The sequence below is a fragment of the Nestor notabilis genome, unplaced genomic scaffold (genome assembly GCF_000696875.1).
Source record: "Nestor notabilis isolate BGI_N333 unplaced genomic scaffold, ASM69687v1 scaffold1579, whole genome shotgun sequence".
Taxonomy (NCBI): domain Eukaryota; kingdom Metazoa; phylum Chordata; class Aves; order Psittaciformes; family Psittacidae; genus Nestor; species Nestor notabilis.
This window is the reverse complement of record NW_009943055.1, coordinates 56663-71596: the sequence shown is the minus strand read 5'-3', so window position 1 is coordinate 71596 and position 14934 is coordinate 56663. Positions and strand designations below refer to the sequence as shown.

The window sequence follows — 14934 nt, the reverse complement described above, 5'->3', positions numbered from 1 at the left end:
TTCCTGCTGCCCTAGTAATAAATGATAGCATGTGAAAATAAAAAGTAAATAAAGAGTGAAAATCAATATATATTGAATGGTGGTTTTTTTTAAATCTAAATTGGTATTTCTTCCCTAATCTGGAGCCAAACAAGCTAATCTCTTCTTTCATTTCCTGCACCTCAGTCAACCCCACACAGGCTGAGCTTTTTCTTCCTTGTTTGCTGTGGCAGCAGCACTCTGACCAGCCATACAGCTGCATTTTCCTGCCATGGTGCATAGTGAAAATGGGGAGGGTAAGGCATTGCCTTCTCTCTCCACTAGTATTTTTATTGCATGAGAGAAGTTGGAAGGAGCTACCTGGGGTCATACACAGGCTCTGCTTGTACGCTGCTGCTGGTTGTCTGGACTAGAGTGTGTTTATGTACAGAGCTAGTCGTGGCTTGTGTAGCCCCCTGCTCCAGAAAGTGAGCTTGTAGCTAGCTCTTCTGCTTGTGGAGCTTCCTTACTTGCCTGAATTTGGGATAAGAATTCAGTCGTCGGCAGAAATAGGGAGCCAGATGATCAGCCCTGCTGTGACTGGGAGAGGCACTCTGATGCCTCTCCAGAGCTTGGGCCTCTGCTCTGTGACGGGAATATTGCAATGAGATTCCCATCTCTAAAGCCTAGAAGGCTTATGTGTTTATGAAAGCTTGAACAAACTGAAAAAGTCAGCCACAAAGGGTACTTACATTAACCCATTGGTTAAACGAAGCTGCTTCTGACAGAGTAGATAACTCCTGATTAGAAAGAGAAAGAGAGAGCAATGAGTATGTAGCGTATAATTAGCTGTACCAAAGTACTCTAGCTGTAGCTTGTGGTACAACCTGCTGTGTCTGGCCTGGCTGATGTGACATGGAGGAGGAGGTTTTCAGTATGTATGAAAAGGGAGGACATTCATGTTTTTCTAGCACTGATGCTTTCTGGTGGTGGGAGTGGTGAGTTACCAGCTCTCTTGAAAATAGGCCATCTACTGCTTAGGTGCATTAAGCATACTTGACCTTGGTACATAATGTGTACTGACCCCAGGCTTAAGTGATAATTTTCTAGGAATCTAAAATTTTTCATGCAGAATTAACTGAAAGAAGATATGTTGTTTTGGTTGGTATAAGTACAGCATTTTACATACTGTCTTGCAAGTGGAGAGCCTTTATTCTGCCTCTGTACTCAGAACACAAATAGATGATGGTACAAGCAGGGATGGCAGGTAGTGCTTAGCGCCATGTAAAATTATTGCCTGTGGCTGTGACAGCTGATGCTTCCTGTTTTTTTCCTGTACTGTTAAATGCATATTTATTTCACCATTTTACTTGGTTTCGTTTGCCGGCGGTCAGTGTGGTTCGTTTGAGTGTGATAAACCGATGTTTTCACTGAGACAGACCTCAGGGCAGAACTTCAGAAGAGCTGAGTGCTTGCTGGGAGGTAAGTACTTAGGACTTCTGCAGGTTAGGCCTCTGGGGCTGCCATTTTTCAATTTGTCTTTAGAAAGAAATATGCTCAAGTCCCTTAGGCCCCTTCCCAAGCTATGTTTTTAAATGTAACAGATCATTTATGTATCGGACAAGTGCCTCCAGCTGGAACACTGTTTACAGGTAGCACTGGTGGGCATCATATTTTTCTAACTGTTTATAATGGCTTTGAAATCTCTCTGGTTATGATCTGGTGTGGGAACTGTGCTCAGAGAAGATGACTGTCTTACTTACATCTGCAGCATTTCCATAGCATATTCTGCCATCTCCTTCATAGCCCTTTGGGCACACACACTTCCAGCCATGAGAGGACTCGAACTGGCAAGTTGCCTTTGAACCAGAAAGAGAGAAAATTTGTCAAATACACAGGAGACCATTAAAGAGCAAGGGTGGCCTCTAAAGCCCCTTCTGAAGCCCATTCATCCACAAGAAAGAACTTAACATGATGTACCATCTTGCATGGACATCCTCACCCCCCTGTGATCTTAAGGTCCTTTCCAATCCCAACTGTTCTACGATTCTATAGGACAAACTCCACCAGATTTGGGCACTAACTGCCTCACCTGCCCACCATGCCCTAAGTCTGTAGGAATCTAAACTCTTGCTCTACCCTTTCTTACTTCCTCCCTACATAAACTGGGCCCTGTTTCTTTACCCCACTGTGCCAGAGCCATCTTCTGCTCCCCAGTGCTCTTCCCTTTAGCTCTGTCCCTGTGTCCTGCCTGAGGCTGCTGTGACTCTTGCAGGCACTACAGAGCACAGCAGAGCCCGCAGGTCAGTTGAACACATGCAGTTACAGATGAAGCTGATAGATGACTATGTAGAGATGATGTGGCTAAACATCCCAGCAGGCTAGTGCATCCAAATTGAAATTGCTGTTGGAAAAGCAGCATGCATTTATTCCAGGCTTGAGATACTACATGTAGGACTTGCAGCAGCCCTTGCAGTCTGTCCTCAACACATGTACCAGACTGATGTGGTTCATGTAGCATTTTTGGTGCTTGCAGCACTGCATGGAAAGCTTTGTTCTAACTCAAACAGAAATTGCAGGCTTGAAATGGCAAGGAAAATCTGTGGTGTGTGCAGGAGGTGAGGTGTGATACGATCTGAACGCTTTGTTCAGGGAATGATTAATAACTCACCAGATGATGGCATTTTCCATTTTGTTCGAGGCACGAGTTTATGGGTGTGCATTCAACTCCATTCCCCCGAAATCCATCCTTACACTTGCAGTCATTCTGTTGTTTTAATAAAACACAGCAATTCATTAAAGGGACTAAAATAGTGTGCATATTCTAGACGTGGTGAATTAGTCTATTTGTCTTTCCGTGTAGTTCCATTACTTCAGTGAAATGACACTGATTCATATATCCAGAAGACCTTTATACCTGGCACCTACTAATGTACTTACTAAAAAGTATTTGCTTTCAGACCACCATGTAGGGAGGAGGGGGCACTGGGAGAGGAACTGAAGGAGACTGCTTTGTGTCGAGAGTGCTGTATGGAAAATAACCTTGTGGCTGTGAGGGAGAGGAGAATTTGGGGAAGAAAACAAGGTGGGAAGCACAGACAGAGCAAAATGGGTGAGAACTAATGCCCAAGGTGGCACTGAATGTGAGAGGACGTACCTGGCCCGGTCCAACGTATATACAGGTGGCATTTTCGTGGCACCCTGCCACGGTGGGCAGCAAGCAGTTGTTGATGGCTGAGCAGTCCCTTCCATTGCCTGTCCATCCTGGCTGGCAAATGCATGTGTGCTCTCCTGGGCCTGTCTGAATGCACTCGGCCTGGGGAGATGCAGAAGCATCTGTTCAGGACAGTTAGGTGGCATCTGGCTTTAGATGTAAGGCTTGTATAAGCAATAGTGATGCCACTATCTGGGGAAAGAGCTTGAAACTGCAGTGAAAACTGTTACTCTTCCTTCTACAAGTGTTTCTGGCCAAACCTGCCTTTCTACGGTGTCAGGCTCTATGGGAAAAGTAGGTACTCACATTGATATTGCAGCCACCTGCGTTTAAAGCAGCACAAGGATCAACTTTGCTGCATCTCATACCATCTCCCTCATAGCCAGGTTTGCAAACACAGCTGTAGAGAAAGAGAAGGGAGGAATTAAATATGATAGGATAGCTGTAAAGTGAAGCAATTGTTTTCCACTGTAACGATCTGTTTATAGGCAGCTTAAATTGATAAACTTGGATTCACGATGCATATATTAAGTTGGGTTTTTTCCCCAAAAAATATTGACTGCCTTAATTAAGATAAATCAGGGATCCATCCTCCATGTATGAGATGGGAAGTGTAATTAATTTTGCCCTGACGTGATGTTTGCAAAGGTGAGCTAGTAGCTCTAAATCAGTTATGAGCTGGGATTGCTCTTTCTTTCAGTGACACAGAAGATAGCTCTTTCCCTGAAACGCATGCAAGACAATGAGCCCTCCTGTTTCCCTGGTTTGTCCTCCCAAGATTAATCTATACTGGAGGGAATTTCTTGAGCACTCAAGTTACACAGCATCCCCCATCCTGCCTTCTGTGGTGGCTCATTGTGAATACACTGCGGCAAGAGGCAAACATGCTGTGTGCGAAGGTGAGCATGAGGCAAGCACCAGGCAGCTGTAGCAGTAACAAGAGTTTTTTGACCCATCCTGTCAGGATGGGAGAGCCTGTGCTGAAGTCTGTGATGCTGTGTCATGCAAACCTTAGCTGAGCTGAACTGAGAGAACTATATATCCCTGAGTGAACTATTTATCTGCTTGAGAATTTAATTGTTTTTCAGTAAAGCTCAGACTCCTGATTCCCTAAAGGGATGGTTAGAAATAAGAGCTTCCTAAGAGAGCCTTTGTAGATGTTGGTAGGAAGGCAGCCTTCTGAACAAGGGTTAGATCTGTAGGTATGTGTCAGTGTTAAATATAAGGTACAGGGTAGGGCATTGAGAATGCTTAATTACTATCTTGCAACTCACGGTTGATGCGGTGCATGTTTATGCTTATTTGCTGCATAGCAGTATTTCAGTGGCTGTTTGTGTACTGCTACACAGCACTGTTTTGATCAAGCAAATGGGAAAGAGCCGCAGCATAGTTAATATTAATTAGATGCAAGTTACTGACTTACCTCATTGCACCATCGCTAAGCTGACAGTCTGCATGTGCATGACAGCGCTGTAGAGAGGGATCGCAGGGAACAATCTGCTTATCACAGAGTTTCCCCGTATATCCACTTCTGCATGATCCAGGAAGGCAGATCCCGTCACTGTCAATTCGGTTATTGCACTTCCCATAAACGCAGAGGCATTCTACCAGACATAAATTACAATGTGCAATTCCATTGTGGTAAAAAACATCTATTGTTATATAGCACTTATGAATCGGGTCCTGCCTTTTTTTTTTTCCTAGTATCTAAACTTTTGTATGTCTGAAGTCTCACTTTGTTGGGGGGACTTGCTATTTGTCATATCTGTATCTTTTCAGGTGTGCTTTATGGGTGACTATTTAAAATCTGTTGTGTCTTTACAGTGCACTTATCTATCAATGAATTTCAAAGTACTTCAGAGAAGTAGGAGCAAAATACTGTGTCTTAGGCTACTGAGGCTGAAATTATTTCATTGCACAACTTTTGGTGTATTTTCAGTGATATGGGAAGCCTTTTAATACTGAGTCCACAATGCTACAAATTGCCTAGTGCTGGGCTGGTATACAGAGCAGCAGCACAGACCTATCAGCACTTTGCTGGGGCTGGGCTGATTCGCGCTGTTGGGAGGGACAGCAATGTGCCCAAAGGACTTGGTAGGTAAGCCTTCTGCAATCCCGAGAAGTGCCAGAAGTGATTAGTTAAGCTAAAATGTACTGCTTTGGTGGGGCTGCAGCTTAGGCAATGCCACCTTTTCTTATGGAACTTGTTTCTCGGTTTTAGTCCATGTACCTCTGAACTTTTGAGTGAGCTGTGCTTCATGAATGACACAGCAAAAAAGACTAAACTCAATTTTGTAGATGAGGAATATATCTATATTTGGTGTTTTATATTCTCAAATGTAGTATGGTTTGACATAGCAGGAATAAATCTGTAAGTGTATAGAAGATGACTGCTGGAACTATAAGGTGTTTAGCAGATCAGAAGTTATTCAGTAAATATGGTTATTAAGTGGCCCTAAACACAATCAGTTTACAAATTTAGTTGTTCTTAGATTACATATGTTTGTAATTGCAGGCAGAGTCTGCTCTGTTGTGGGCAATACTAGATGGGAACAGAATAGCAAAGATTTCCTTTCTGTCTCCCTCACATAAGTAATAGAAAAGGAGAAGAACAATAAATGAGTATACAGCAAGCTATGGCCTCTGCAGAATGTCCAATTAAGTCAGTGAGAAGATTTTCACTGATTGTGGGCTTATGATATATCCCCTTGAAATAAGAAATAAAAGTACTGCAGAGACATCTTGCTCATCTGACATAGAGAATGTTTAGCAAGCAGTTAACTCCTACCTTAATGTTAGTAGGGTCCAAAAGAAACAGTTATGCTGAGGAAGTACGACTGTACTTACCTTTGTCACACTGAGGTCCGTATTTGCCAGGGTCTGAGCAAAACTGACAGTGTGAGCCTTGAAACGCCTCAGCACAAACGCAGGTCCCATTTCCATCCAGGCCATCCATGCACTGTGATAGTGGAAAAGAGGTGATTTGTATGTATAAATTGAAATAAATTCTTATCCTTGCCCCAGAGAAGACTATATGCCTCTAATGATATTGACTGTGATAGACTAGCAGGAAGAATCTCAGCTTTGAAGAAAAGGTGTTTCAAAGCAAAAGCTTTCCGTGTGCTTGTTCTGTGTATCCTACATTCCTTTGCAATTTTAAAGTGAGAGTAGTGAACTGCATCATTACCCTGTGCTGTGCAAAGTGTAAGTGTAAGAGGGGTCACCAGCCCCAGCCGTTCCTGCGTGCTGTGTGTTGGAACCACAGAAACCTGCAGTTCAGGCATCTGAGAGGAGACTGATTCATTTTCCCTTCCCCTTATAACTGAACCTGAAATTCACAGCCATCACTGGGCATAAATGGAGGGTGTAGCTCTTGTGGAGCCTAACATTCTTATGGTGCAGAAGTGCTTTAGGGACTTCTGGGACACAGCTTATCCTTCCCTCCATGGGAGTGTAGGGTGCTGCTGGATGCTCTGCTTACCTGCCCATTTCCTGAGCAGGGTTTGGAAAAGCCTCCTGGACACGGACTGCAGTCAGGGCCAAAGAAGCCTTTGCAACATTTTGGTTCCTGTGAAATAAAATAAATATCCTCTTTTTTAGTGCCTTAGTGTGGAGTTGGAGACAACTTTCCATTGTGTTTTGGCCCTCTGGCAAAGGTCTGTGGGGGTAGCTGGCTCTTAAGAGGCTTATGTGGAACCAGAACCACCTCTGCAATGGCCTGGTTAAAACCAGGAGGGGTGTTAGTAGCCTAAGAAGGGGATACACAGACCACCACATCCTTCCCTTGTTCTTATCAGACTCATTAGTGTTAGCAATCCCTGTCCTGTGCCACTTACAAATGTGCCTGTGTGCATCTGCTCATATTGTGTGCACTCTTGTATTTGGCAGCAGAAGTGCAGTGCAGTTCAGAGGCAGGCAGTCTCCTTTGCATCTCAGATCAGGAACTCAAAGATGCGTTTTACCCCAGGGAGATACTGTGAAAGCCAGACATGCTGCTTTGATCTTCCCCCTTTGCCTCTGCACCAGTGTGGGATTTAGCCACTACACAGCCCTAAATGTTTTTCTTGGCTGCATCTTTTGTTTTATTCATGAATTTGCTGCTTGCTCCATTTGTTTATCAAGAGCACAGAAAGTGTATTAGAAAAAAACCGCCTCATTTACTTGTGCGAGTCTTTTCTCCCAAGGAACAAGTAACAGGACAAGAGGTAACGGCCTCAAGCTGCACCAGGGGAGGTTAAGATTGGATATTAGGAAAAATTTCTTCAGAGAGGGTGCTCAGGCATTGGGGCAGGCTGCCCGCGGCAGTGGTGGAGTCACTGTCCCTGGGAGTGTTCAAAATCATGTAGACGAGGCTCTCAGTGACATGGTTTGGTGGTGGTCTTGGCAGTGCTGAGATAATGGTTGGACTTGGTGATCTTTAAGGTCTTTTCCAACCTGGTTGAGTCTACAATTCTATGATTCTATAAAATAATATTTCAAGTGAAAGAGGAATTAGCAGAAGGCTCTCAGATCTTATGAATTTGTAGACTTTTCTGCTTGTTACTTAATGGTGGTCATGAAACGCAGAAGCCTATTTAGGAGCCCCAGGAGCCAGAAAGGTGTAAGTACTTCTCATGGGCTAATGACTTCTGCAAAGACTAGGCTTGCCAAGAAAAGCAAGTGGAGCGTGGTTCTTGGGAGTCTTTCCTGTTCATTGTTACCCCATACTGTCTGAAGTCCTGGGAGAGGAGTGGCTGGGAGCAGGGGAGACCAAGCTGTCCTGTTCTTTGTGGATGAAGCTGTATGGGGTAATGACAACACCTGGGCTTGGAACCTTATGTGACAATCCTGCAGTACAAATATGAGAGTGTTGTTAATAGCATATGGCAGCTAAAAACCTCTCTGGAATTTGCCTGGTATTTTGCTCTAAGTTTTACAGTAGGCCCTCTCGGTTCCCTGTAGATGGGTATGAAAACTGCATGGATATCTCCATACATGTCTCAGCTCCAAAAGGAAAGTTCACAGTACAAAGATAGTATTTTAGAAAACTCTTATATATGTCTCACCTCAAGGAACTGTAACTGTACCTTTATTGTTATATTGCAGGCTCTAGCACAGCCAGTTTTTTGAAAGGTTGAGCCTTCAATAACGCATCTTCGTTTCGAGAAAGGCTGAAAGAGGCACAGAGTGGAAGCATTCGTATTTCTAGGCAATATAGAGTTCTTTGATACAGTCCTACAGTCACAACATAATTTAACTGGGGAATAAAAAGCACTTTGCTATAGAGTTGCATTTAAAAATGTTTTAAGTTATGTATTTTTTATAATATGAACTTTTGTTTAATTTTTATTGAATAAATGGCAAATAGGTTATTACTGAATATGGCATACAGGATGAACTACCAATGAATTTTTATAACATGGGGAGTAAAATTCCTGTGGTAGCTGGAGTTGAGTTTTGTGTGTGGAGAAACATGCAGCCAGATTTGCATCTCTTAGATGCAAAGCAGATGGGAATGTTTCTATCCTTTCTGAAGCTGCTTCTGTAGACAGTTACTTCTGGGAGGATGCTTTATCAAAAGGAAGTTTTTAACAGATGTGAGGTCTATTTTAAATCTATCCCTCCTCTATTTTTAATTTACTAGCTCTCAAAGTGTAATCATAGTAATTCTCATTCCTTGTGTCTCTCTTCTGACAAAGCCTATCTGAAATAGATTTTACTTAACCTGAGAAAGCAGTCAGACCTTCTATGAAGCCTACAAGAGATATTGCAAGAATAAACAAATTAATGCTGAAATCACCTGATGATTCAATTATTGCCCAAAAAGAGACTAAAGTAGTGACTATATTTGTGTTTTTATGTGGCCTTTTGTATTCATACCTGGTTCTCTTGCTCACTGTATTGGGAGAGCAGTAATTAACACATGGGACCCCTTTCCTCTAAGCATTTTACACAACTGGGGAATCAGTCACTTACGATGGGCTTTGAATCCTGAGGACAGGGAGCCAATGCTTGTGATAAACAACTTGCACAGATGCCCTAGATGGAAACAATAAGGATAGTCATTTGAGATGGTCTTAAAACAGCTACTGAGGTGCATACTTGTGGAAGATATACCCTGTACGTTTTAGTACATCTGTTCTGTGACTTTTAACTCTTACAGCATGAATCAGGAACCAAACAGCAGCACCAGGGCTGTATCTTCTGGTTCTGATTTTTTTCCTGAGTAGGTATTCATTTCACCTTCCCCCTTTTATCTTCTTCCTAAACAGAAGATAAACATGGGCACGAATGCACTAGTGTCCTTCACTCAACCTCATATAATATATTAACTAACATTGTCTGAAGGTCTAGTGCAGTCTGCACACTTAACTTCTGTGAGAAGTTTTTTATTTCTTCCTAGGAAGACCACAAATTAGTTGTCTCATATACACAGTGTGAACAGAAATTTGTCTTGTGTATAGGCAGGCGGTGAAGAGAAAAACATTCTTTGCTTCCATGTTGTAGATCCTGTACTCCACTGTGATCCAGTAGTATATAGCTATTTTTATGTCTTCACCTTTTGGTTGCCTTTCCTCACTAGGTAATTTATCACCATGTGGTAGTGACAGAAACTGGCAATTACAGCACCTCGGAGATATAAACTCCAGCAGCAGTTTTAAAAGGGAGTCCTCTGACAAACTCAACATGCAGTGACTTCAGAGAGGCTCAGCCTTTCAGAGGGTGGATATGGAGTTTGTCAAAGCCATGTTGCTTGTGACTGCTAATGTCTTGTGTTTCAGCCAAGTTAGAATAAATCCTAGAGCTGGCACCCTATGTGTTACCTCACCGTGTTTCATAGCCATTGGACAAATGGCCGTGAACATGAATTATGGCATTTTACCCACAGATTTAGCACTGGAAATGTGGAGGGAAGAATCAGGTATTGGTTTGGATTTAATAGTCCTTCCTGATGTACAGCAGTTAAAGGAATAAAGGACCAGACTTACAAAAGCATTTGGGAGTCAAATAGTTGAGGTTTGTGGTTCAGGTGTATTTTGGCAAATACACTTGGGCATTATAAAAGCTCTTTGATAAGCTGTGTAGTCATGGCTGAAGCTGACTTGGCTTAGGCTCTTACCTTTCTTTGTATATCTGAAAATCCCTGCAAGTGCCTCTTTGCTGCTTTAGAACTTAAAAAATCTGTTTGCTGTGGAAAATGTTTCCCTCTGTTGGCATCACTCTCCTGCTGCTCAGTGCAACTGAGTGTCACCTACTCACTCCCTTTCTCTACCTAGGATGGTTTCAGCCATTGATGTGTACCTGCTCCCTTCTTTTCTTGAGGATGGGAGTGTTGTCTCTCCCCTCTGCCTTGCTGCAGAGGGGGACAGAGAAAAGCATCTGCCTGTTCTCAGCAGTAGATTAAGACACTGTTTTTGCACTTGAAGTAACTGAAGCACAGACATATATTCCTGTATGTCAGGTCTGCTGTGGAAGTGCTGAGCTCTGGGAGGAGGTGGAGCAGACAGCTGGGGACAGCTATTACTTCAGTGCTCAGAGCAGCTCTTGTCAGAAGTCATCAAACTGGCCGCAATCCACACCTCAGACAGGTACTGAGGACCTGTTGTCCCTGTGGTCTTTGGGACATTATGGATAAGCACTGCTGTCATTCAGTTAGGCTCAGATGCAGCTTTCAGTGTTTAGGTATGGCTACATGGATACGTACGTGTTAGCATTATGGTTTTATCTTTTAGGGAGTAAAGTTCTTGTAGGTGTGTACACCTGCCTGTTCCTTCGAAGTTTGTCTCTTTTAACTGGTACCACAAGTATTGTTTAGGAGGTGGTGTTATTCCTGTTTTCTGAGAGTGGAGGAGATGTGTGGTGAAAGATAAGAACAGCGAAGTCTTTGCTCCCTTTTGGTGTTCTCCTTGGCAGCAGTGCTTTGCTTAAAGGCTTGGATATTAAACTATATTTTAAACTATGCATGAAGCTTTCAAAGCTGACAAAAGCACCTAATTCATTTTGGGGAGTAATTTTTCTGACAGACGCTGTTTGTTTCATCTTAAAATCATTTTTCTGTGTTGCTTTAGAAGCGATCGATGTCAGACATAGATTGTAGGTAGGGTTTTGGTAAGGAATTCCGACTACTTAAGTGTTCTGGGTCTTGATTGCTTTTTGTATCAGAGATTGCTGCTTGGCACTGTGCCTGGTTTGTGATTGCATTGCATATACGGCATTTTGTAGTTACTGCCAGAGGTAACAGTTCTTTACTGCCAGCTCCTGTGTTTTCTTCATTGCATTGTGATGCTGTCCAGCTCGGCTGGGAACCCCTTTCAAGGCTGTGGTTCTGGGCTGTTGTAAGTTAAGATAGTAAATGTTTTGCATTACTGTACCAGAACTGTTACTGGCCCAGATATGTGCTTGAACATGGTCTAGTAACAACTCATTGGAGCCACGCTTACTGCAAACTAAAAGCTCAGTCAGATACTCAGTCTTCTTACCAGAAATAGTGTCTGGATGTTACCAAGTGTAAAGGCCTGTACTGTCTTACCAAACTGAACAAGGTATGTCAAAATCTACCCTTTGAAATATGAAACAGATTTGTGATTCCTGATCTGAAAAAAGAAAAAAAAAAAGGGAAGGAAGCAGAGCTAGAGGAGATTGTGGCTTCTGAAAAGAACATATTTCTAATATATTAATACAAACTTAATTATTAAGTTAATATTTTAACTTGCTGGCTCTTTTCCCTGCATACTTAGTAGAAATGAAAATACCGATCTGGAGTAGTTTCCCTGGGAATTTGACACTGCTTGCCATGTTCACACAGATGGGATTCAGGAACTGGAGGAAAACGTTTGACTGGAGTGATAACGTATTTAAATGGGCTACTGCAAGAACTAGATGTGTTGAAGTGGTATAGGATGTGCTCATATGAGTTCTCTGTTTGCAAATTATTTGTATATGTGCAGTAAAGCTAGCCAGGTGTGTTGTTGACATATGAATTTCAAAAAATAACCCTTTTTTAATGGAAAATATCAGAGAAGGTAGTAAAGAGGAAGCTAGAGTACTTTGCATGGAGTGCTTAAGAGCTATTGATTTGTTGTGATCGTCTTACCATTGCAACTTCACTTCTTGTCTCATCACACCGATGTGGTAGAATTGGAACAATTGTGGGTGGGATAAGAACTCCTGTTAGAGTATAAATGCGACCATTTTTTGCAACAATATCTGTTTCTTCCATTTCTTCTCCACTCACCAAGACTTGTCCCTATAAAACAATAAATTGATATTAATTACAAAATCTTCACAGCTTCTTAATTTCTGATAATTTGAAGAATTTCTACTCATACTTCTCTTCAACTGGCTATTTTTTATTATGCTTGTTTTATGCAAGAAGCACACATATATTGCCCATTTTCATGAATATTGGTCTACAACAGTGATGCCTGAAGTTTTCCTCTTAATTTGCACTGTTAGCCAGTGGAAATGGTTACTAAAAGACTGGCCAAAATGAGAAAGCTACTCATGACTTCAGGCACTTATTTCAGTGGGTGTAAGCATGCTTAAGTCCTCTCTCTGACAAAGTGGGGAAAAATAAGACAGAGTTTGAGATCTATCCAAATTTATGGGGGGCAGAGCAAGGGGGTAGAAAAAATATTCTTTATGCATTTACTCTTTCAACTGCTCTGCCTTTTCAAGAATTTTCATAGGTGCCTCTCGATTCCAGAACAGAAGGAACTTAACATAACAGATAAGTTTGGTTTCACAGAAGTACTGAAAAATGAACACCTTTAAAAATGTGTTCACTACATTCATCAGGATCAGAGACTATAACAGTAAAAAGAATACAAGAACATGTGTATATTGAAAAGAGTTTAAAATAACTAAAATATGTAACAGAATTATTTAAAATATTTTAAATAGATTTTTTTTTTCACTAGGCAGAGCAAAAATGAGAATCACGCCTGGTCTGCAGCTAATCATAAGAGAAAAGGGAACTGCAGACTGTTCTTATATATCAATCATTTGCTCTGCATCCTTTATAATACTAATTTCTAACAGTAGGTGGGAATGGCAAGTTGAAAATTTCTGCCTCATTATATTCGTTCGTATTATATTCTGCCTTAAGAAATTCTTCTGCTAATGTTCCCCCTCCTCCCTTTTTTATTCCCCCCAAAAGCAAACAGTTGCCTAGATCAGAGAGAGCTGTTCACAGGTGAAAGCTGCCTTTGACTTACAGTGCTGGTCCTGTTAAAGTAAATGAACTGCTTTGCCATGCTTCTGATGTGCTCTATTGAGACAAGACTGGCAACCTCTAGCTGAAACGAATAAGAATTGATTGAAATAAATGTATATCATTATTCTTTGCAAATCCAGATGGACTTCACAAGAAAGACTACCTTGCTCTTTAAGGTGAGCAAACGACCCCATTAGTTATGTGGGCAGCCTCACATCGACTAACCTGCTTGTGTAACAGAGTGATTAAATTTTGACTGAGTTTGCTGGTTGCTGCATGTGAAGAGCTTGTTGCCCAAAAGGATATTAATTTTTCTCCTAATTATAGTAACTATTCTAAGTAGAGTTATCACCCCTCCCTAAAAATAGCCCTGTTTGCATCCTTAGACCACTGTACAAATGGCAGCACTAATGTCCCGTGAAGAGACATGTGGATCTCACTCCTCTGTTCCCTGTGATCCTGCTCTGTGCCAGCAGTGACCTCTGCCTTGGATGCCGAGAGCAGGGCCTTTTGCTAAAGATACAAGCACTTCCTTCCTTCCTCACAGCAGGGGCTGAGGTAAGGATGAACTTCAGCCTCCTCTAACCTTAGTTGCTGGTGGTTGCTGGGTTCTGCTTTTTGTTTTCAGCAGAAAAGGAGGAAGAAACAGAGAGCTTACTTAGAGGATGGCAAAACCACCTCTCTCTGATAAATAGAAGTCTAATATTAGCAGAATAGGTTCAGAGAGAGCTTGATTTTGATCTCAACATCTACTTCTGCTACTCATTCCTGTAGTCCTGCCAAGCTGACAGTACCCCCTGACAGTGGTTCTTGCTCAACAGCATGCTAAAGTAGCTAGTCTCATATTCAGGATGACTATATGTGTGCATCTATCTATCTACCTATCTATCTATCTATCTATCTATCCCACGTGGATTAAATCCCCATCACCAAATGGTATATTTTAAAGTGAAAATAGTTACTTGCATGTAACATACTAGTGTGACAGAACAAAGTTTAAATTTGCCATGATTCAAGGACTACCCTATTCCTCCTAGCAGGGTTTTATTTGCATTAGTGACATTGAGGTGAAAGGTTTGTGTTCTCTGTTATTGACCTTTATGCGACTACCCTTAGTAAAGACAGAGGCATAGCTGTCCTTTGCACCCTTACTGTGCAGCACTGAGTAGAGGTTGTTCTTGGAAAACCTCTGCCTTTAGAATGGCAAAGGGTTTGAAAACGCTCTTACACCCTGGGTCAGTAGGGCAGCCATGCTCACCTCTGTATTGGAGACAATGTGGTATCGAACCAGCTCCAGCAACTTCCATGAACCCTGCCAAAGAAGAAAAGGGGAAATTTTACCCCAAAATGAGTCACACAAACCCAACCTGGCCTACTGGAAGGACATGGGGATGAGAACAACATCACCAGCTGGTGCATCAGAAATCTCCGGGTCAGTGGTGATGCTCAGCTCATGGCATGCGCCATGTCACTCCATGCTCTCTCCCCTATATCACCACCTATTTTGACACAAGCCTTTCCTAACTTGTGCGTGTGTAGGGAGAAGCAGGAGGTGTCCAGGGGATGG

At 42.2% G+C, this 14934-nt stretch overlaps 1 protein-coding gene across 1 annotated transcript in view; it reads right to left on the bottom strand.

The window, feature by feature from the left end:
• STAB2 (stabilin 2) overlaps positions 1–14934 on the bottom strand; it is a gene marked incomplete at its 5' end in the record, with an annotated part of 78382 nt that overhangs the window by 41828 nt on the left and 21620 nt on the right. Inside the window, 11 exons of the mRNA XM_010021693.1 lie at positions 711–758; positions 1722–1817; positions 2630–2725; positions 3116–3274; positions 3479–3572; positions 4596–4776; positions 6020–6131; positions 6654–6740; positions 12246–12398; positions 13369–13449; positions 14626–14679. Of these exons, the coding sequence (XP_010019995.1) occupies positions 711–758; positions 1722–1817; positions 2630–2725; positions 3116–3274; positions 3479–3572; positions 4596–4776; positions 6020–6131; positions 6654–6740; positions 12246–12398; positions 13369–13449; positions 14626–14679 (1161 nt within the window). The remainder of the gene's footprint in view (positions 1–710; positions 759–1721; positions 1818–2629; positions 2726–3115; positions 3275–3478; positions 3573–4595; positions 4777–6019; positions 6132–6653; positions 6741–12245; positions 12399–13368; positions 13450–14625; positions 14680–14934) is intronic.